The sequence below is a fragment of the Ovis aries genome, chromosome 11 (genome assembly GCF_016772045.2).
Source record: "Ovis aries strain OAR_USU_Benz2616 breed Rambouillet chromosome 11, ARS-UI_Ramb_v3.0, whole genome shotgun sequence".
Taxonomy (NCBI): domain Eukaryota; kingdom Metazoa; phylum Chordata; class Mammalia; order Artiodactyla; family Bovidae; genus Ovis; species Ovis aries.
Window position 1 is genome coordinate 35,842,426 of NC_056064.1, and position 21,314 is coordinate 35,863,739.

Here is a 21,314-nt window from a genome sequence, read left to right on the forward strand (position 1 = left end):
TCTGCCCTCCCCACCCCAACTCACCCAGATCTCCAAAGAGCTCCACGCCCAGAGCTGCAAAGATGAAAAACAACAGCATGAAGAGAAGTCCCAAGTTCCCCACCTGGAAAAGAGGAAGAGCAATGGAAAAGGCGCCACCAGATCGCTGAGCCAGCTTCCCCCACCCCTTTGGAGAGCACCCTCTCCTTCCCGAGAGGACCCTTCCCACCCACTCCCACCTCCCAGCTACCTGGGGCAGGGCCTGCATCACTGTGTCCAGCAGTGCCCGCATGCCCACAGCCATCTTCAGTAGCTTTAGCACTGCAGAACAGGACAATGTCATGAGCCAGCCCCTCTAGGTCCCAGGCCACGCAGCTGGTGGAGCCAGGGCCAGGGCCAGGGCCGGGGCTGGTGGGACAGCCAGCCCCAGCCAGCCAAGCTGCCATGGCTTCACCCCCACCCTTCCCCTTTGGCAGAGGCTAGAAGAAAGGCTCATGGAACCCACACCCACCTCCTCCCTAGCCAGTCAGAGCTGCCCTCTGCTGTCTCCCCTGGAGCAGGTCACCCTGGAAGAGTGGCCATGGTGGGCAGGCAGCCGGCACTGACCTCGGGCAATACGCAGCACCCTCATGATGCGGATGATGGTGGGGTTGATGGGCAGCGAGGCATTGACCTCAATCTCCTCCAGTGTGATGCCCATGATGGACAGCAGCACAATGGCCAGGTCCAGTTGGTTCCACCTGAAAGCCCAGGACACAGCTCCCTGAAGGGGGCACTGCAGAGGAGGGGGTAGTTGTGGCAACATGAGTGGCACATTCTCAGCCACAGAAAGGAGAGTGGAGGCCAGCCTGTCCAGCCTTCCCGTCCTGCAGAGAAGGCGTGGCTTAGCTACGGTCGCACAGCCAGTTGGTACCACAGTAGGGTTAGGACTTCAGCTCTAGGCCCTCTGCGTTTCCTTTTGACTCATTTGCCTCTTTATCTAGTCCTTTTACAGTATTTGCTCTGTGTCAAGCGCTATTTGATAGACTTTACAAATAGGAACTCAAAATCTTCACAACTCTGTGATGTAGATGCAGTTATTATATCCCATTCTATGGCTGAAGAAACTGAGGGAGATTAAGTGATTAAGTAACTTACCCAAAGTTACCAGCTTCTAAGTGGTAGAGCCAGGATTCAGATCTGGTCCAGGCAGTCTGGCTCCAGTCTAGGCCACCCTGATTTTCGCTGTCCCCAGGCCCTTTCTTGGCAGGCTCCCTCTCTCCCCTCCCATCTCCCAGGCCCTGGATATCCCCCCACCCACACTGCACCATCAGCCCTGCATAGGTCCTGGAGTGGAGTCTGAACCCGAAGAGTCAAGAAAGGCCTTTAGGCACTAGATCCCCTGGGGCATCTCCCTGGGAAACATGTGCCCAGTCCTCCATCCCTCACCCCCCACTCCCCTTTACCTGTCCTGGAAGAACCGTCGAAAGCCAAAGGCCACCAGTTTGAAAACTGACTCCAAGACAAAGATGACAGTGAAGATATAGTTGCAGATCTTCAGAGCCTCATCCAGGATCTGGCAGGGATGGGGGCAAGACGCAAGGTCTCTTAAGGCCCAGGGAAGATGCCCGTCCTGATCCTTCTATCATTCCTCCCAGATCTGGGAGGCAGTGTGAGCCTAAGGGGAACTTCCCTCCCTTCTCACCATGATGGCTGGTCATTGGCCACCACTCTAGGATAGAGCAGGTTCTCATTCACATGTATGATCCCAACTCTGTGTTGAAAGATCTCTCTCCTTGAGGGATGGTGAAGAGATCACATGAGAATGTGCTGGAAGGCATGGAATGCTAGAAGTGAAAGGGGTCTTTGCATTGTCAATTCAGTGTCCCTATTTTACCGATGGGAAAACTAAGATGTGGAAGGCAGATGACGGAAGCTGATTTGAGAAGTAGCAAGATCACAGGTGAGGTCTGGAGCTGGATACTGACTAGGATCTAAATTCCAAAAGGGTAGGCACAGATCTGCCTTCTTTATCCTCACAGGTCAAGAACACTGAACATCTTTATTTATTTAAGGTAACAAGTATCTGCTGGGTGAAGAATCCAGGTCCTTCACTTCCCAGTTAGTTGGTCACGTCAACTAACCTCTCTGAGCCTCAGTGTCCTCACCTGTCAGACCAAGACAAGACTGACCTTTGCAAGTCCCTGCAAGTGGTGCAAGAGGGTCCCCTGTAGGGGCCAAGCACTGGCCTGAGGCGCCCTGCCTCGGGCTGGGCCAGCTTCACTCCCAGGCTCATGACGAGGTGGGGCCCAGACGGCCAGTCGCTCAGTCCTACCTGGGGCTGCTGGTAGTGCTCCATGGCCATAGTGACCACGTTCAGCCCAATGACACCCGTGATGAAGAGATCCAGGTAGTGGCTGGTACACAGGTGGTGGACGAGGAGCCGGAAGCGGGAGTAGTCTGAGTAGTAGGGTTTGCACTGGGCTTCTGGTGGGGCAGCAGGGAGAACAGAGCAGCCATTGGGCCCTGCCCACTGTGCCCCCTCCACCCACAGTCCCTGACAGCCACCAGCCTCTAATGCCAGAGCTGAAACATTCCAGCGTCATCAGCATCCTCGCGCTCCACGCACTGCTCTTTTTGGGCAGGAGCCCCTCTCTTGGTGTTTCCCCTTCAAGCATTTGTTCTACTGGCTGTGGTTGGGCACAGAAGGGGTCACGACATGCGGGGCTCCCCGCCCACAGTAGACACCGGGTGAGCCCCCTCCCCGAAGCAGCCTCCAAAATCCAGCAGCCCCTCGTAGCACCCTCGACTTGGCGTTCTGCAGTGAGGTCCGATCAATAGACGAAAAACAACTGATCTTATTGGCTTCAGAGGAAGCTCCATCAATGGAGAGGTGAAGGCTCTTACTCCTTTACCAAGCTTAGACTCTTGAGGGGAGCAGAGGAGATTACAACAGAGCTGGGATTTGGAGATAAAACCGGAGATTGGAAATTGGACGTCTTCTTGGCTGACTGCACCGACCCTCTCAGAGCGCCTCCCACGGTGGGGGCAGGGCCTGGGACTCCTGAACCCTCATTCAGGAGAGGGCAGAGGGGAGGCCACAGGGCTCACCCAGTTTCTAATGAGGCAGTGCCCAGTCTGCTCCTGGGGACCAGGGCAGCTTCCCCTGCAGGCTGGGCTGGAAGCAGGAAGCACTGTCTGAGATCTGTCAGAGGCATCATATTTCTCTTGTAATTAGTGAACCACATAGTTATAAAAATTATCATACCAGGTTGACCTACTAAGCAGGCAGAACAAATCTGGGGGCAGGAGATTACAGGGGGCCCCTCCTCCAGGTGTGAGGAAAGGCCACACCAAGTTGGGGATACATGTCATCAGAGGCAACCACAAAGAAAGAAGAGGCACCGCATGGGGGCCTTGGGGGGCAACCTCAGGTCCCAGACAGCTCTTCCCCCTCAGGAAGTCTACGGCGGAAGCCAGCCAGGGCTGTAGCCTCTGAGGACTGTGCCAGGGCGGCAGGAAGCTTTGGCTCAGGCCAGCTTGGTTATAACTGTTCTTTCCCATGCAGGACTATTAAACAGAGAGGTAAACTGAGGCAAGGAGTGGCCTGGGTGGGCCCCCACCAAAGGCCGAAGGAAGAAGAGTGCCCAAGAGCTGCCCATTCAGCCTCACCAGCTGCCGCGCTCCAGCATCAGCCTTGAGGTGTGGATAACCGAGAGGCAGAAAGTCCCAGTGATCTGGTGCACTGTCGGATGCATTAGGCCATATTTTTGTTTCCAGAGATGGGCCAGCCAACCATGACTTTATTTGCTCAGGCGGCCCTCTGAGCCCCCAGGAAGATGGGGTGAAGAGGCCAGGGACAGGGGACAACATAAGGCCACAGGTCATCCACACAACGATGCGATCACGACAGGTAGACCCGGTGAGCCAGCCTCTTCCTTCCTTCAGTACCCACAGAACAAGAGGGCGCTAGTCGCCCAGCGTTGCCTTAGCAGCTGGAACTCTTTCTCTGCATTAATCTCCATAAGTGCCGAGAGCACTCGATCCCATTATGCTAAAATATGAATGGAGAATTAACTAAAATGTTTGAATACAATTAGGTTAGAAAAAGCGGCTCCTTATTAGCCCTGTTATTAGCTGAGACCATGCAGAGGACAGGTTAGAGAGTCCCCCCTACCCTGTCACCCCAGTCTGTCTGTGTAGGCAGCCCCAGGCCAGATGGAGCTGCCGCTACCTCCTCCTGGCCTTGCTCTAGGAGCCCAAGGAGCGGGTGGAGGCCCAGAGGGAAGGTGGGGCAGGACGACCGAGGCAGGGCATCTGTTCACAGAGACCAGTCGCAGGCCCTTGAGGTGCGTACAGAATCCCTCCACCCTCAGCCCTGACCCCAGACCAGCAGGTGCCAAGGCTGCCAGAAATCCCTCCATTAGAGCCCAGGTCCAAAGTGCACCAGGGCCAACCCGGTAAGCATCTCCTGGGCCGATCCCTTTGTTTTACAGAGAGAGAGGAGGCCTATCAAAGAGTTATGTGTGAGGCAGCGACCAAGCCAGTACCTGAAAAGTCCCTCACCAGCTGCCAGGTGGGTTTAGACACAAAGCCTCGGGGCTTTGGCCCAGAGGGTGCCCTCGAAGTTTGTCCAAAGGCTCCCACTATTGCGCTCTGGATGATGTCACCTGTTTTGTCTCTGGTCCTCGGTTCTACAGGCAAGAACCAGGGCTCAGAGAAGAAACTAAGACCCCCGGGGCAAGCCTTGGGGGGTCTGCTGCTGCTCTGACAGCTCCAGCTGTAGCCCAGGAGGGGGTCTTGACCAGTGGTCACTGGCATTTCGGCTGCCCTGGCCCTGTCTCCCTGCCTCCTACCTGTATGAGTTACCTCAGGCAGAGAAACTACCAGAGTCAGACAGTGAGGAGAAGAGCACCCCCCGGGACTGCCCAGCCTCCAGTCAGGGGCAGGAGTAGAGGAGAGGCGCAGGAGGGGGTGCAAGGCTGTGAGTGAGAGCCATAGGCACAGTGAGTTAGTAGGGGTCACTGGGAGCCCGAGGCACAGCCAGGGCAGAGGTTTGCAAAGGGGAGCGGTGGAATAGGAGGAAAGCAGGGGTAACTCCCAGGGACACAGGCCCCCAAGACGGAGGCCAACTTCAGCTGCTGTAGCCAGGCCTGATCAGTGGGTCCTGGTAAAAGGAGAGAGGGCAAGTTGGAGGCAGGTGCCACAGGAGGCCGAGGGGAGCTGATCTGGTGCTGGAAGCAGCCCTGTTTTCTCCCTCCACCTGGAAGCTGGGCTGGACCAGGTCTTTTTCCTGATAAGCAGACTCTTCCCTTCAGCCTTTCCCTGGGATCTGGCTACTCTGCTCCTGCTGGGGGCAGCACAGGGTGGCAGAGGTGCTGGCAGGGAAGTATGGTGCACATGTTTGATTCCTAGCAACTCCAGACTAGTGGGTGTGACTTCATCCCCATCACACCATTGGGTACCCTGATGCACCAGCATTGCCATGCCTTGTAAGCTGACTGGAGATGTAGACACTCAGGTCCTACCCTGGAACACTGTGAGAGTTTTTAAGGTGGGGCTCAGTTATGTCCTCTGGGGGATTCTTAGGCACAGGAAAGTTTGAAAAACTCTAGTATAGACCATGTGGAACAACAGGTATAGGTAAGAGGCATAGGGGTGGTCTGAGCCCTTGTTTGGGGTCTCTGAGTCTTCATCACCAGCAGGAAAGGTGAGACACTGTTGTGACCAGTGTATAGACCTGCCTGGGCCCACAGGAGCATGGCAGAATGTCCCAGGAATGGGGTGCAGTGTGAGAGTCAAGACAGCGCTTATCATTTAGTGGGTGTGTCAGAAGATGATCTCGGGGGCCATGGAGATCTGCATGGTTGACTCTTGGGGCAGAAGCCTCTGAGGCCAGACCCATGGTGTTCTGGTGTGAGTGTGTTTGTGTGGACACATCAGCGTACAGACCAGGTGAACCCATAAGGGAGAAGCTGAAGGCCATGTCCCCTCACCCTCCTTTCATTGCTTAACATCAGGAACTCACAGTACAGCCCAGTTCAGAGATGTGGGCCCAGGCAATCCAGATACAAAGCGGCTGGAGCCTCCTGAGCCCCCGGGTGGTCTCTCAATGCCAAACATCATCACTCCACCCAGGGCCCCAGGCATGACCTCTCAAATGGCGGCTCAGGGGGTCCCCTTTGATCAGGCAGCCCAGCACCCACAGGGTAGTGTCTGCAGGAGGCTGGCTTCTGAGGGAATTTGGAAAAGTAGAGAAAGGTACAGCCCATGGTTCCCAGTCTGGAGTCCCAAGCCCTCAACAGCCTGAGGAGGCAGTCACATGGGGGTCCTGAGGTTCTTTTCAATATTTTTAAAAGCTTAAATGCAATCATACACATGCCTGTGCTAAGACCCCACAGACTAATTTAACAGCAAAATGGTCTTTGCTATTGTTCAACGTGAAAGATTCTGCAGCTCATAAGTCCTGATTAGCAATTAGATGTGCCTTTGATTAGCAAAACCAGTGAAACAAAGTCATTACTGACATGCTCTCAACTTCAGAGAAGGTCTTTTACATTGTGGGGTCTGTTGTAGAAGATGACAAGGGGGGCCCTCAGGGACAATCAGGTTGGGAACCACAGGGTGGAGACATCGGAGGCTGTAATGAGGCCCCACAACACTTCACAGACTCTCAAAACCTCTGAACCGCTGTCTGGGGGCCGTGTTGGGAGAGCAGGGGCCAGAGGACCAGTGGGGGGTGGTGGGGGAGGGTGCAGGCAAAACCAGGAGGGCCCTCCCAGAGACACAGCTCTCAAAGAAAATGACCCAACTCACTCCCAAATCTTTGGCTTTTGGGGGAGAAGCTTGTGGCTAACTCAGATCTTCCAGTCCCAATTCCTGCTGTTTGTAGCAATGATGTGGCCACTGTGATTACTTAACTATTGATGAGTCTGTTCAATTATTCATTGTTACATTTTTAAAACAAATCCTTTCCCTCTCTGCTCCTCTCATCCTGCTTGCTTGGATCAAAGTCTCCCGTTCAGACAAAAGGAGGCGGGAGAGATTTGCAGCTCTAATAATCGAACTGTGTGACCCAGGAGGAGGAACCGGAATGGGAAGAGGTGGCAGAGGGCTGGGAGCAGGGCCTCAAAAGCCTGGCCAGACAAGGAGGGTCCACCAAGAGAAGCTGGCTGGAGGGGAGGGAGAAGGCCCTCACCTCCTGTCCACCTAGCACAGGCCTACGGGATGCCACAGAACCCAGAACCCCTCACCCTGAGAAGGCAGAATCAGTGAGCCATGGAGAGGGAGCAAAGAGGACGCCCGCACACATGACGTGGGCCTGACCGCCCGGGGCCATACCCTGGAACCCACAACCCCAGACGCAGTACCTGGCGCCGCGCTGGCTGAGCTGCCGGAAGCAATTACATCGTCCAGCATTAGATCTAAAAGAATGAAACACGACATTGGTCACTGACCGGACCAGGTGGGCTGGGCAGGGCCCCCTCAGCAGCTCACTCCCCCTGGGCTGTGACCCTCACTCTGCCTATGAATAGGGCATGCTGAGCAAGGGTGGCGGGCCCTAAGTACCAGCCCCAAGCTCGGACACAGGGCACTTGAGGAAGCTGAGCAATTTGGCCAGCTCATCAGGGTCACAGGGGCAGGGAGTTGGAGGCATGAGGAGAGGAGGGAGCCTGTCCTCCGAACAGATGTCCACTCCCCAAGCTGTGGCCTCAGCTGCACCTGAGAAGGCTGCAGACCCCAGAAGGGGAGCCAGCTGGTCAGGCAGGGCCACAGGCACCTCCTGCCAAAAGAGTTCCATCTGCAGATGTCCTGCCGAGAAGACAGACTGCAAGGAGGGGCAGGCGGGGCAGGGGTGGGAGCACGCTGCTGGGGGCAGTACGCCTGCTCAGCCTCAGTCGTCCACCAGGAGCAAAGATGCGACCCCTATCCCAGAGCTGCGGCCTAGAGGTCAGTGTCCTAACCCTGGAGCAACCCCTCTCACAGGGAGCATGCGCTCTATCCCGCCCGCTTCCATTTCACAGCCCCCAACAGCCCTCCCCTGGCTCCAGATGCCCTAGAGCCAGGGGCTGGGGGCACCGCAGCCCTCCACCTGCTTGATAGTGCTCACATTGTAACAAACCAAAGGGAAAACGCGGAGCACCACGTACATCTTATCAGCGTAAGGAAGACGGCTTGTGAAAGGGTGGAGAGAAGAGGGCAAACCCGCAGACGAAACAGAGACAGACACACAAAAGCTTGGGAAAACCCACACATAAAGACACTTAGAGAGACGTGGGCGACTGAAAGAGAGTTACACTGATTGATTGTTGAGTACGAGACAGACAGGCAGGAGCCCTGAGATTGGGAGGTGACTCAAGTGCAGACACGCCTGGAGACACACGGGGACACAACAGGACCCGCACTCACGCCTCGTGTCCTGGAATCTGCAGTCTTTCGCTTAGTCTCGGCCACCCATAGTAGGAGTGTGAGGAGGCCTGGGGTAGGGGCCTCACCCGGTCAATGGCAAGAGGTGTTGGAGGTCGTAGATGAAGGGCTAAAGGGTCTAAGGCCAGAGCGTCATGAGTTTAGAGTTCCTGTGACCTCAGACCCTCCCTGAGCTGGGTGGGTATTTTTGAACAGCTTAGCAAAAAAAAAAAAAAAAGACAGTCGGGAAGCCAGGGAGTTTTGCTGGAAACAGGGAGAAAGGAGCGGTCTGGGGTTTGCACGCCACGGTCCATCTGCACAGTCTGCCAAGGCCTTGCCCATCAGCTACAGACACTGGGCAGCCACAGGTTGAAGATGTTTGCTCGCCAACCGTGGGGTGGGTAAGGTGCCAAGTGCCAAGGTCAGGGTCCCTGGATACCGGCACAGGGCAATGAAACGGGGTTTTCTTCCCATGAGGCTCCTCTCAGAGTCAGGCTGGGAGGGACTGTGCATCAGCTCCCACTGGCATCATCTGGGGAGCACGATGCTGAGACCGGGAGGTCTTCAGAGGGGAGCTCCCCTACCCCACAGGGCTGAACTGGTCTGCTTCATGCAGGCTCTAAAGGCTGACATGCTCTTGAGGGGAAGGAGGTGGGGAGGGGGTGGGAGCATCTTCTCCCTGCCCCAGCCCCAGCCCCTGGCCCTCTACAGTCGCAAGGCCAAGGTCAAGTATGACTCAGAGAGATGTGGAAAGACTACCGACCAGCCATCTGCTTCTCCTTACTCCTTCTCTTTTTCTCCAGTCTCCGTAGACGCTTCTCCTCCCGCCGCCGGGCCTCCTCTTCCTCCTGGTGCTGCCGACACTTGTGGAAGTTCTCCACCACCACGCCAACGAACATGTTCAGGACAAAGAAGGCCACAATGAGCAGGAACGAGATGAAGTACAGCAGCATCCAGGGGTTGTGGTTCATGATGGGCTGGTGGGGAGCAGGAAGGACAAGTGAAGATATTAGCCTGAGGATGACTGTCACAGGTGCTGCCCCCCAGCCTGGGTTCCTTAAGACAGGGCCTGCATACTCAGTTATACACAGATCCATCAGGTGATGTCAATGAATGGTGTGCATTTGGTGTTAGCTGGTAGAGAGGTTTGGGGACTGTGGCAAAGAAGACAGTGGATGTTTTATCCAAAATGGGGGAGTTGCTTCTTTGTTTCAGTTGACTCCTGCCCTTAGGGAATGCAAGTCCAGTGTCTCCAGATCTTTGGACTTGAGCAGACCCAAATCTGGATTTTTCATGTGAAACCTGTCAATTTTTAATTGTTTAGTGGCAGTGTTAGTCACTCAGCCATGTCCGACTCTTTGTGACTTCATGGACTGTAGCCCGCCAGGTTCCTCTGTCCATGGAATTCTCTAGGCAAGAATACTGGAGTAGGTTGCCATGCCCTTCTCCAGGGGATCTTCCCAACCTAGGGATTAAACCTGGGTCTCTCGTATGGTGGGCAGATCCTTCACCATATAAGCTACCAGGGAAACTGTTTAATTGTTTATCACTAATTTAAAATTTTAAATATGTTGCAAGCCAATAAAGCAAGCCCACATTTGTCCTCAGGCCACCAGTTACAGCCTCTGATATTAAGATGTAATACCTCTCGGATGGCATTTTGCCAACCTGCTTTGCTGTCTTTCTATCCACTGCCTGCATGCATCACACCTGGAGCTGGCCCATCGTGAGTGACCTGAGTCCAAAGATGGATACTGCCCACCTCAGCCCTACCTGCTGGTCCACACCGACAGCATCCAGCCCATCATACATGATATCCACCCAGCCATCCTTAGAGGCCAGCACGAACAGGGACATTAGGGCCTGGGGGGAAGGGGAGGAAAGGACCATTTGAAACCTAGGATGTATAGCCAAGACACCCACCAGTGACCCCCAAAGCACCTCCTGGCAATAGCTCGAGGGACCCTAGGCCTTCAGAGGCTAGCCCGGAGTCACACTCCAGGCTCCATGAGAGTTCTATGCCCCAAGGCTCCATATGGCTGCTATGAAGCCAGAAGAACCATGGGAGATGACCTCAGCCAGGTAGAGCAACGGGCCCCAGAGTTCTGGAAATCCAGACACCAAACCCAGAGTGGGGCAGGGAAATAAACCAGCAAAACTGAGCGAGCTATTTCATTCTCTACATTTCTATTTCTATGAATGTGGAATGAGAAAAAGAATCATCTTGACAATACACCTGCACCTTGTACCGTGCTAAAGAAATACACCATCTCACTGCATGGAGATCCCTCTAGGACCCATTCACTAATGATGAAACAGAGGTGAGCGAACTGCCCCGCATGCATCATTAAGCATGGACTTGCATCCTCCCCAGACTCCTGCCCCCTCTCCCACCTCCACCTTAGAGCCTGGGACTCACCTGGCCGAGGTTGTCAAAGTTGTATTTATGCCGGACCCACCGGTAACTGGCCTCAGCACAGTCAGACTTGTTAGTGATGTTCCTGGTGTCCTCGCCCTGGCACACAAAGAACTTCCCTTTGAAGAGCTGAACACACACATAACCAGAGACACAGAAAGAAGTGAGCTGTGAGCACAGGAAGCCCAGACCAGCCCTGGGGCCTAAGAGCTCCAGGTGCACCCTAGGTGAGGGCCAGGTGCTCGGTCAAGTCAGAGACACACTGACAGTAACCTCCCCTGTAGGCACCCCTTCCTCCAGGCTCCTCGGAGCAGAGTCCCTGGAGAGGAAGGAAAGGTCCTAGGGGAGGGGACTGGGAAAGGGTGGAAGGAGGGGGACAGTCATTCATTTCCTACGAAGAGGGAGGCCAGTGAGTCTCCAGGTGGGGTCCCTGGACAGCAGCATCAGCATCTTCAGGGACGTGCTGCAAATACAAATTCTCAGGACCAGCCCAGACCCACTGAATCTGACACACTGCAGGAGGGCCAAGAGATCTGGTTTAGAGGTGGGGGCGGGCAAGGTATATGGATTCCACTCAACAGATGAGGAAAACTGAGGCTCAGAGAAGCAAATTCACTCACTAAGTTTATACAACCAGAAGGTGGTGAAAAGGGGGCTCAGGCTCAGGTCCTTCTGATTGGAAAGCTCACCCTCACTCTAGAACGGACCAGGCTATGACTGTGGGGAAGGGACTGAGGGACAGGAGGACCAGGGGCCTAAGTAGGCCAGAAGTAAGAAGTGGAAGGGGCACCGCGTGTGCAGAGAGGCACCACACAGTCTTAGCAAATGTATTCTGGCCTGGTCTCTGGAGCCAGAGAATTTGAGGAAACCCAAGAATACCTCCCCTGCCCAAGGCAGAGTGGAGACCCCAGGAAGCCAAAGGAGGGGATAGGGAGGCGGGCAGCCAACCAGAAGCTCCCTCTGGCCCAACAGCCAGCCGTCTATGCTACAGCTGAAATGTCTGGAGCCTGGAGCGAGGAGGGGTACTCTGGAGGAGAGGGATGAACGGGCTCCCCTGGCTCCTGGAGGTGCCTGCTAAATCCTGCAGGCAGCTCCCTTTCTTTTTCCTCCAAAGCCAAGTTCCCTCCCTGGGCCAGAGGCCAAGTTTCCCCAGCAGCCCCCACTTACTGCTTCGTCTGGGGTCTGCACCAGCCTGCCTGCCAGCTCACTGCTAACCTGGCCCAGCTGTCTGGGCCCTGGATCCCCAGGCCTGGCCTGCAGCCCACTGGCTCCAGTAGGGAAGGAAGGGAGGGGACCCCTGAGCAGACTGCAGGCCAAGGCCAGCGTCTGCACTCAGAGCAGTGCATGAGAGGGCAGAACGGCAGCCTTTGCGGCACTGGTCAGAAGCCCCTCGAGGCCGTCTCCCCTTGCGGGCCGCTTCCCGGCTCTCAGTTTTCTGCAAAATGCCCAGGAGGCGAAGGAGCCCGAGGGCCTTTGGCTTCAAGGCTTTTCTAGGATAAAGGTGGCAGCAGCTCCTGGAGCCACAGCATCCAGGCCAAGAGGAAGGCCACTGCTCAGGTCTCTGCTGATAGCTGGCCCTGGGCCCCCACAAACCTGCACCCCCAGGATGCCAAATATGATGAAGAAGGCACAACAGATGACCACAATGTTGCCAATGGGCTTCAGCGAGGACATCAGCGTCTCCACCACCAGCTTCAGCCCCTGTGCCCGGCTGATTACCCTGGGGAGAAAGGGAGGCGGGTAAGAGGGGTTCCCGGCTCAGACATTCCCTTGCCCTGCTTGCCACCCCCTCCCATCTTGGCTCACCGGTCCCCATCCTGGGCTCTAGTGGAGGGAAGAGGTTGGCTTTCTGGGCTCACTGTGCAGAGACTCCCACCCACCCCCACACCTAGACCTCTAGGATGGAGTCTGGGTGATGACTCAGCCCAGGGATGCAGAATGTTGTGGGGATGGGGAGATAAACTTGTGTGGGGCATGTAGAGGGCAGGCAGGGAGACGGATTATCACAGCCAGGAAAACCTCACTGGTCAGTCAGTATCTGCCTCATCCATGTCCCCACCCGTGGCAACTTCTGACTCTCAGCTGGGGTTCAGGGTGACTGTCTGATTGGGGAGGGTCTCCTAACAGTGCAGACCCACTGCTAGAAGTGTTTCCTGGTGGGTGGTCCCTGGGATGGGGGAGAAAGCGCGGACGCAGGAAACAGTCTGTCACTTCACAGGGACACTCAGGTTTCGCCCCTGAGGGTTCCACACAGGGAGAGCTGCAGCTGAAGGGCATGAGGCCCTGCCTAGGGGCCCCTGTATGGTGTGCCCTGCCGGAGTGCGTCACGTGAGGGGGTCCCTAGTGGGGTGCCTGTGGAGGGAGACCACCGGGGCCACAGCTAAACCAAGCGAGAAGTGATGCCGGCAGTGGGGGGCAGGGCTCCCGGCGGAGTCAGAGGCCGGAAGCAGGGGCAGATGGGGTGCGGGCCACGAGGGGGTGCCTGCACCTGAGGGGGCGCAGGGTCCGCAGCAGCCGCAGCACCCTCAGCATGCCCAGGATCTTGGTGCCGCTGTCGGAGACCATGGACACCAGGATGTCGATGATGGAGATGAGCACCAGCAGCCCGTCCAGCACATTCCAGCTGCTGCGCAGGTAGGCCTGCTCCCCAAAGCACCAGCCCAGCGCCACCACCTGGGGACGCCCCTGCGTCACCAGCACTGCCTCCTCCCTGCAGCAGGCCCCAGCCTTGCCCCCTCTGTGGCCCAGCCCCTCCCCTGCCCTCCCCCCAGCAGCCGGGAACCAGATGGCTTCCATCCAGTGCTGACCGCCCCCCGCCCCCCACATCACCTTCACTGTCATCTCAGCCAGAAAGACTGCGGTGAAGATGTAATTGGAGAGGGTCAGGAAAATTCGTTCCTGTAAAAAGAAAGCAGGCAGGTATTGCCAGCGGGACCCCCTCTGTGGACCAGGTCTGCTCTGCGCGCAGAAGCCAGGAGCTGCCGTCAGTGTTTAACTCGGAACAACCACCCCCCACTCTCCTCAACATGCAATCTCCTCCCTGCTCTCCCATTGTCCCTCAAACACACACACACACACACACACACACACACGGAGCCAGTGTCAAGCCCCTTGACTCGCTGAGAGCTCTGAGCACAGTCCCACTCCTGCCCCCTGCCTCCTGGAGTTGCCTTGAGGGCAAGTGATTCCCACCACAGTGCTGTCATCTGAGCCCCAGCGCTCAGGCCCTATTCACTGATTCCTTTCTTAAAACTGGAGCAGCGTTTAGCTTGATCTCTCGATGCTCCATCCTACTCGTCCCTGCTCCACGTACTTGCTCTCCTGCTGTGTGCCCCAGAAATGGAGCCGCAGGGCAAGATGGGGGCCTGAGTACAGGCTGTGCATCCCCAGGCACCACATTTATGCCAAGCATAGCGGGAGGCTGGGCAGGAAAGAAGGCGGCCCAATCCCCTGATATCTGTGCACTGATTCCATCGTTGTGTGACCAAGAGAGGGGTGTAGAGAGCTGGAGAGGCAGCGGGTAAAGTGTGTCAGAGGGAGTGAGAAACAGGGAAAGGGGGAGAGGGAGAAGCATGTGACGGAGCTGGAGATGGAGGGGCTGAGTGGGAGGGTGGGGGAGAGACCCGCCACGGCGAGCTCTGAGGCAGGAGGCAGACGAGGGGGTCTGTGTGGCTGGCCGCCCTTACTGCACGCATACAGGCTCTCACCTATTCCCGGGCTGGCCCCCCCATTGCCCATTTCCCTCCACCACCATCACCCCTTCCCACCGACCTGGCTGGAGCCCACCCTAATGGAAAACAGAAGCTCTATAACGTTGAAATCCGAACAATGGTGTGGGAGGCCGCAAGGAGGACAGGGTCTACCTCCAAGTTGGTGGTGCAAGATGTCATGAGGGGGAAACAGAGCCCCCCACCTTTCTAGGCCTCATATCATTGCTGAGGGGGACAGGCTGTGATGCCAGCCGGGGGAGAGAGCTCCCGGGACTAGCCAGGCCCATCCTAAAGAAGCCAGGCCTGAAGGAGTGTGTCCACACACTCTGACCCATGGCCTCTCCTCTCCTGAGGAGGCCTGGCAGGTGCAAAGCCAAGCATAAGTGACCAATGCTCCCCAGAAGGCCCCTAAAACGCTACTTGTTTGTAACTTGGCAAGACCCAGAGGAGCAACGGACAGCTTCCCTCCCCTCTGCGGCACCACCCACGGGGCAGGCTGGGCAGGGTGCCTCCCCATCAGTGCACAGGTCCTGGTGAGAAGGAGACCCTTGACCACTCAGACCAGCTAGGGCCAGGCTCACTGTTGGCATCACTGCAGTACTCACTGACTCACATACAGGCCTCACGAGCCCTGGCGCACAAGAAGGCAAACAGCAGCGGCAACAAAGCTTACTTTTGCCCAGGCTAGGAGCAAGCCCCCCAGCTGGCTGCTTTTTCACAGCAGGGAAACAGGTGAGGATACAGGAGGCATCCTGGGGTACCAGTTGCAAGGGTCAGAATCAGGGAGATTCCTGGCTCCTTGCTTCCGCATCTCTCTGGGCCTCCCTGCCTGCCTGGCTCGCTGCATGGGCACAAATCCTCTAACCCTGGAGGACAGGGCACCAAGCAGGCACTCAGCAACTGCCGCCAGCCCCAGTGACTCACAGCACTGTGGGGGTCGATCTTGGGGCGCTCCATGGCGATGGTGATACAGTTCAGGAAGATGATGACGAGGACCACGTGGTCGAACATCTTGTGGGTGATGATTCGGTGACACAGGAGGCGGAACCTGCTCCAAGACAGAGGCAAAGGCTGAGTGGGGGTAAAGCGGGATGGCAGTGAGGGGCACTGCCCAGCCCCTACCCATCCTGGGCCCTCCCGGCCTGAGGCCCTGCTCTCACCCACCCCCATGTCAAGGGACACTTCTAGCATCCCTGGGACAGAGTCACAGGAGAATTACCCATGAGAAGGAGAGATAGGGGTGCTGACCTTGACTGAGGAGGGAAGATGTAGGCAGACCAAGAGTCTCGCTCCAGGCAGCAGGCAGGGAGCCGGGTTCGGACCCACGCCCTTATCCGTTCTGCTTTGCTCTGTAGAAGGATGGCCCAGGGAGTGAGCAGAGCCAGGTCTCCAAGGTCCTGATCCCTCACTCCTCAGTAGCTCCGTGGCCCTCACTCCTAGTCTGCTCTCTCCACTCCGGCCCAGCCCCCTTCCTGCCTTCCCTCCTTCCCTCCCCACTGGGCTTGGAATTATCAAACATTGTCCCCATCACAGCTGTCTGTTCAAAGACACACCTGGGATGAGGAGACACTCATCCCTTCTCATGTGCTAACCCTGAGGTCCCAGGTCCCTGAGCCCCATCCCCGGGGTTAAAGGTGGTGGTGAGAGGTCTGGGGAAAAGGTGAATGGATAAAAGTGGTGTGAAATCAAGGCTTGTGATGAGGTCGATATAAGAGAGGGGACAGAGGAGGGCATCAGTTTGGAGAGATGAGTGATGGGTCTTTCTGAGTCACGGGGGAGGGCCATGAAAGATTCATACACATCTGCCTGAAGTCATTCTTATCCAACAAGGACGCAGAGCTGCAGCCCCAGGCATGATGAGGATCTGGGGCTTGGTGGGGTGGGCGGAGGGACAAAGGGGCTGTTTGGAGCTTGGCTTCAGAGCGGATACCCCTTGAGATCCCTTGAGCGTGATGGTAACTGCCTGAATGCCAAACAACTCGGAGGGAGCTGTCCAGTCCTGCACCAGGTCAGGCACAGCTCCCGTCACTCAAAGTCAGGGGTGAGAGGTCACTGTGCCCACAGGGGCCTCACCAAGTTGCCCTCGTCATCACCATCGTCTCCATCCAGTGGGGGGTCATCGGGCCGCACAGCCTGACTCAGGCGTCCCAGGGCCGAATTGCCGTTGCAGTCCTGGTGCTCAGAGGCTGAGCTGCGGCCGCTGGCTGTGCGGTACAGCCCGGGAACCTGCAGTGTGTCCGGTAGGTCAAAGGAGCTCTTAGCTTCCCTCTCCAGGGAGCCCCTGTGGCGGCGGTCACTGCCCGCTGGGCTAGTGCGCTCCTCTTCCGAGCTCTCCTCCTCATCCTGGCTCTCCCGGCCCTCACCCGACAACAAGGACCTCCGCTCCCCACTTGGGCTCCTTCGCTTCAGGCTGGGGGCACGGCCCAGGCTGTTCCTGCTGGAGCGCCTGCTCGTCCAGCTGCTTGCTGCACTCCAGGGACTGTGCGGGGAACTGCGGACACTTGGCTGAGGAGTGAACAGACGAGAGATTGGTCTGAGCCACAGCTTCGTGGCCCCACACCCCCTCACATTCATCCTGGCTCCTGTGAGCCTCTTGGCATCACATCGCTATAGAAGTGTGAGCAGGGGCCCCAGACCTGGATGCCGGGATTCACACCAGCTGTGTGACCTTAGGCAAGTCACTAAACCTTTCTGTGCCTCAGTTGCTCATCTGTGAAAGAGACATGACCTTAGCACCTATCCCTCGTTTAGTTGTGTGGCAGGATAAAATCACAGTAATAGCTTGGGCCCTGACACCGACCGCCCAGACTGAAATGCTGGCTCTGTCCTCTGCTCAGTGTGGCGCTCCCCACAGTTCACCCTGGTAATCTGAGACTCAGGTCCCCATCTGTAAAATGGGGCTAATATTGGTACCTACCAGAGGGTTGCTGTGAGGATTACATGCTTTTATTAATAGAACACTTATAAGCAATGTCTAGAACAGTGTCTGGCACAGAATCCGTACCTGGATGGGCTTTGCGGTTATTAAGATGAGGTCTTGAGGAGGTATGCTATGCTCTGCTATGCTAAGTGGCTGCAGTTGTGTCCGATTCTTTGTGACCCTAGGGACTTAGAGAGGCAAGGACCTCCCATTTTACGGAGGAGTCTCAGAGGCTGAGTCTTATCCCCAAGGACACTTGGGAACAGAAGTAGAACTAGAACACTTCTCCTTGGTCCTCAAGGTCAGGGCTCTGGCGTCCGCCTAGATGTCCAGCCCTACTAACACCCCGGGCCTCGTCTAGCCCGTGGTCCAGAGGCTGTCCCCCTGGGCCCGCCAGTTCCACCTCTTTTCCCTCCTGACCCCTGAACAACTGCCACTGCACCCCCTACCGGTGACTTCATCTCGTGGGGTGCTCCTGGCTCAGCCGACCCACTGCTGCTGGTGCGGCGGGAGGGAGGGCTCAGAACCTCGGCCAGGCCGCTGCTGGAGCTTTTGGGCAATGACATGGGCGTGGCAGCCGTGTGGATGATGAGCGGTGGTAACAAGCTCCTCCGCAGCTCCGGGTGCTCTCCCAGAGACACCACTGCAGGGGAGAGAAGGGTGAGACCCTGAGTCCACTCAAGGCTGGCCAAGAACCAGGGCCTGTACCTGCAGAGAGATACTCACAGGCCAAGCGCTTCTTCCTGTCCCCATCACCATCCAGGCTGGGCGAGAAGAAATCAGGCTCCGACTCCGACTTGGTGGCATCTCCCTAGGGTGGGAGAGCAGCGGGCTATTAGGAACCTGGGCCAGAAGCGGTTAGTGGGATGGACCAAGGTCTCCCTGTCTTTACACACACACACCACAGAGAGGCCACAAGGAACCAGCCACCACGGCACGAGGCATGCACTGGCTCAGACCAGACCCCCCAGGCGCGGGGCCTAGGCCTCCCAAGGGCCCCTGTCACCCCAGAGAAGGCTGGGCTGTCTCCAGAACCCACAGCACAGCTCTCCTGGCTCGGACTGGCTCAAGAAGGGCCGAGGGGACAGGGGATAGTCCAGCGGGTGGGTGGCACAGGTCAGAGGGAGCTGGGGGCCTGAGTGAAGTGGTCACAAGGGCCTCAATTCCAAAGGCCACTGTGCCCTCTGCTTTCCCTCCATGACTGCCCTCCCCTGAGCCTCAGACCCGAGGACCCCAGAGAGAAATCGAAGGACCCCAGACAGAGCCGTTCAGCCCAAGGGATGTTCTCTACTTCTTTCCTCCTTCTTCCCAAAGACCCACTTCCTACCCTGGCCCCATTTTTACCTCTCTCCCTGTCTCTGGGACAGTTTTTTTCTTCCTCCTTAGCAGGTCAGTAGGTTCCCCAGTAATTACACACTTCTCCTTAAGAAGTTATTAAGAAATACTTGATTGCTACTTTTGATAAGGACATAAATATTGCGTAATTGGCATCTCAGGGGATCATTTTCATTAACTCAGTTTACATCCCTAACGAGGCCTTTAATTATCAAGTGGGATCTCCAGGGGGCTGCTCAGCATGCACAGTACCGTGGAGTCCCATGGGAACCCTGGCTTTGCCCCGAATTCTGGTGCCAGCGCAGGAGACAGCAGGGCACAGGCTCAGTGTGGCCAGAGGAGGAGGTGCCCCTGAGCACCTGCTGGCCCTCCTGGGCGGCCACGGGGCCAGAGACACAGAAGTCGATTGAAAATCCTGGTACATTCTGGCAAGAGGCACATTCACCCCCCTCTCATCCTCCAAAGACTTCTCCTAAGATGCGGCAACTTGTGGGGTCTCCAACAGGAGCTTAAGGCAAGGAGGAGGAGAGAGATGGGGGCGCTCGGTCTACGGCAGAGATCCTGACTCCACCAAGGCCCGACGACTCAGACTCTTCGGGGACCATGGCAGAGGCACGCACACGCGGTGCACCACACACGTGCACACAGAGGATTCTAAGTCCCTTCCTTCTCCACTGGTCTGACGGGACGGATTGTGCCCTTTGCTGGTGAACAGGGCAGAGGCAAGGAGGCCCTCCCCTCAGTGTCCTCAAGGGGGAAGGGACTTAAAATCAAAGCAAACCTCACGACACCAAGGACCACCACAGCCACCACAGGTTGCACAGCAGCTGAGCGTGAACACAAGCACAGACACGGAGGCAGAGTGGGGGGGCACAGGGCACCGGGGGCATGCCGACTCATGATCGCATACCTACCCCCTGGGAGTCGACAGGCAGCTGAATACAGCTTAACTGTCCACTCGCATCTTCCCGTTTGCTGATTTCCTACAGGGAAAGGGGAGGCAGGGGACGGGCACTGGTCACAGGCGCCCGGCTTTCAAACAGCAGCAATGTCGAAAGAGGAGGAGGAAATGGATGGGTGCAAACCCAGCAGTGGGGGAAATGAGACATGGGGCAAAAGAGGAGAAGAAAGGGGACAGAAGGGTCTTCCAGAATTCAACCACAGGCCCTGGAGCCAGAATGAATCTGAAGGGTGAGGGCAGAGGCCACAGAGATGGGAACAAGGAAAGGGAAGGAGACTGAGCCCCCAGTAACCCTAATAATAACAGCTACCATTCACTGGGGGTGTGCCAGGCATCACGAAACTGCTCCATTAACACTAGCTTACCCGGGTGAGAAGGAGGTACAGCTAGCACCATCTCACAGGAAGCGTCTGAGGTTTGGAGAAGTAAAAAAAACCTGCCCCACGTGATACAGAGAATAAGAGATGCATCTGAGCCTTGTACCTGAGTCTCCAGCTCACCTCTCACTGGCTCTGAAGCAGCAGGCATGGAGGGTGGGAAGGAGCAGTGGATGGAACGCAGAGGTGGGGGAGGAGCCCAAAGACCAGGCGCAAGGACAGGCCTCCTAACTGTAACTCTGCCCCCTGCATCAGCATGCTCCTACTGAGAGGGCACGTGGCAGACAACACTAGGATGATGGCTACGAGGTTGTTTGATATCAATTAATGGCCTCACACAGGGTCTGCTGTCTGTTCATTCAATTAAGTGTGCAGATGATAAATACTCAGGGATTCAGAGCGCTGCCCCCTGCAAGTTGGAAAGTCAACAACCCAGCTGGCTCAGACTCCTAGGCTACTTTCTCCTACGTCTTGGCAGGGTGGCAAGCCCAGCAAGGGGTGACCCTTGAGGCCTCTTGCTGATGACGGCCAACAAAATGGGGGTGGCCACTGCCTCCACTGAGGTAGGTTGCCTCCTTGGTAAAAAAGCAGGTCATTGCAATAGCAAAAGCCAACCTCTTCTGCCAGATTTTGGGGCGCCCTCAGAGCCACAAGTGTGCCTCTGAAAATTCCATGCAGTTGAGGGCAGGTGTCTCTGCAGGTGTCCATGTCACTGGCATTGAGTGACCAACCTCTGCACTGACCCAGGGGTTTATAGGATAGATAGTGAGTAGCTGACTTAGCTCCTCACATGGGCATTTCAGGGCCATGCTGCTGCCCACCCCCACGAAGAGGTTGATCTTGAAATCCTTTCTCCATCGCACCCCAGACCCAAAGCATCACACCCTGAGTGAGACCCTCTCCTAGGCACTTGTTGAGGAGGGTATGGCCCCAGACCCTGGGGAAACCCTCATGCTGGGACAGCCACAAGCCCCCAGGAGGGCCAGAGTGACTAGGCCAGGCCCAAAGGCCAGACTGCTCTCCTTTCCCACACGCAGACTTTGTTGCTGCCTAGCAACCAGGCCAGTTCCACAGCTCTCAGTTTAACAAGGTGTCTGCTGGAAGGACTAGGGGTGGGGAGGGGTGCCTGTACCAGGCATCTCCAGGACTGCCAAGACGGCTGAATGGCCACTTGAAGGAGGGAAATAGGCTTGGGATGTTTTCTATTTCCATAGAGTTCCACAGGAATTTT

At 56.6% G+C, this 21,314-nt stretch overlaps 1 protein-coding gene across 24 annotated transcripts in view; it reads right to left on the reverse strand.

The window, feature by feature from the left end:
- CACNA1G (calcium voltage-gated channel subunit alpha1 G) overlaps nucleotides 1–21,314 on the reverse strand; it is a 61,967-nt gene that overhangs the window by 8,469 nt on the left and 32,184 nt on the right. For 4 of the 24 annotated variants that reach the window (XM_027974724.2, XM_042255801.1, XM_042255807.1 and 1 more), the window contains 18 exons: nucleotides 19,660–19,728; nucleotides 18,137–18,221; nucleotides 17,860–18,053; nucleotides 16,564–16,995; nucleotides 15,739–15,839; nucleotides 15,415–15,538; nucleotides 13,610–13,678; nucleotides 13,269–13,453; nucleotides 12,374–12,500; nucleotides 10,784–10,909; nucleotides 10,138–10,227; nucleotides 9,128–9,341; nucleotides 7,329–7,382; nucleotides 2,294–2,445; nucleotides 1,425–1,534; nucleotides 586–719; nucleotides 230–300; nucleotides 25–103 (listed from right to left, as the gene is read on the reverse strand). In XM_027974724.2, the coding sequence (XP_027830525.1) occupies nucleotides 25–103; nucleotides 230–300; nucleotides 586–719; nucleotides 1,425–1,534; nucleotides 2,294–2,445; nucleotides 7,329–7,382; nucleotides 9,128–9,341; nucleotides 10,138–10,227; nucleotides 10,784–10,909; nucleotides 12,374–12,500; nucleotides 13,269–13,453; nucleotides 13,610–13,678; nucleotides 15,415–15,538; nucleotides 15,739–15,839; nucleotides 16,564–16,995; nucleotides 17,860–18,053; nucleotides 18,137–18,221; nucleotides 19,660–19,728 (2,416 nt within the window). The remainder of the gene's footprint in view (nucleotides 1–24; nucleotides 104–229; nucleotides 301–585; nucleotides 720–1,424; nucleotides 1,535–2,293; nucleotides 2,446–7,328; nucleotides 7,383–9,127; nucleotides 9,342–10,137; nucleotides 10,228–10,783; nucleotides 10,910–12,373; nucleotides 12,501–13,268; nucleotides 13,454–13,609; nucleotides 13,679–15,414; nucleotides 15,539–15,738; nucleotides 15,840–16,563; nucleotides 16,996–17,859; nucleotides 18,054–18,136; nucleotides 18,222–19,659; nucleotides 19,729–21,314) is intronic. The other 20 variants (XM_027974725.2, XM_027974720.2, XM_027974730.2 and 17 more) reach the window with 11 other exon arrangements.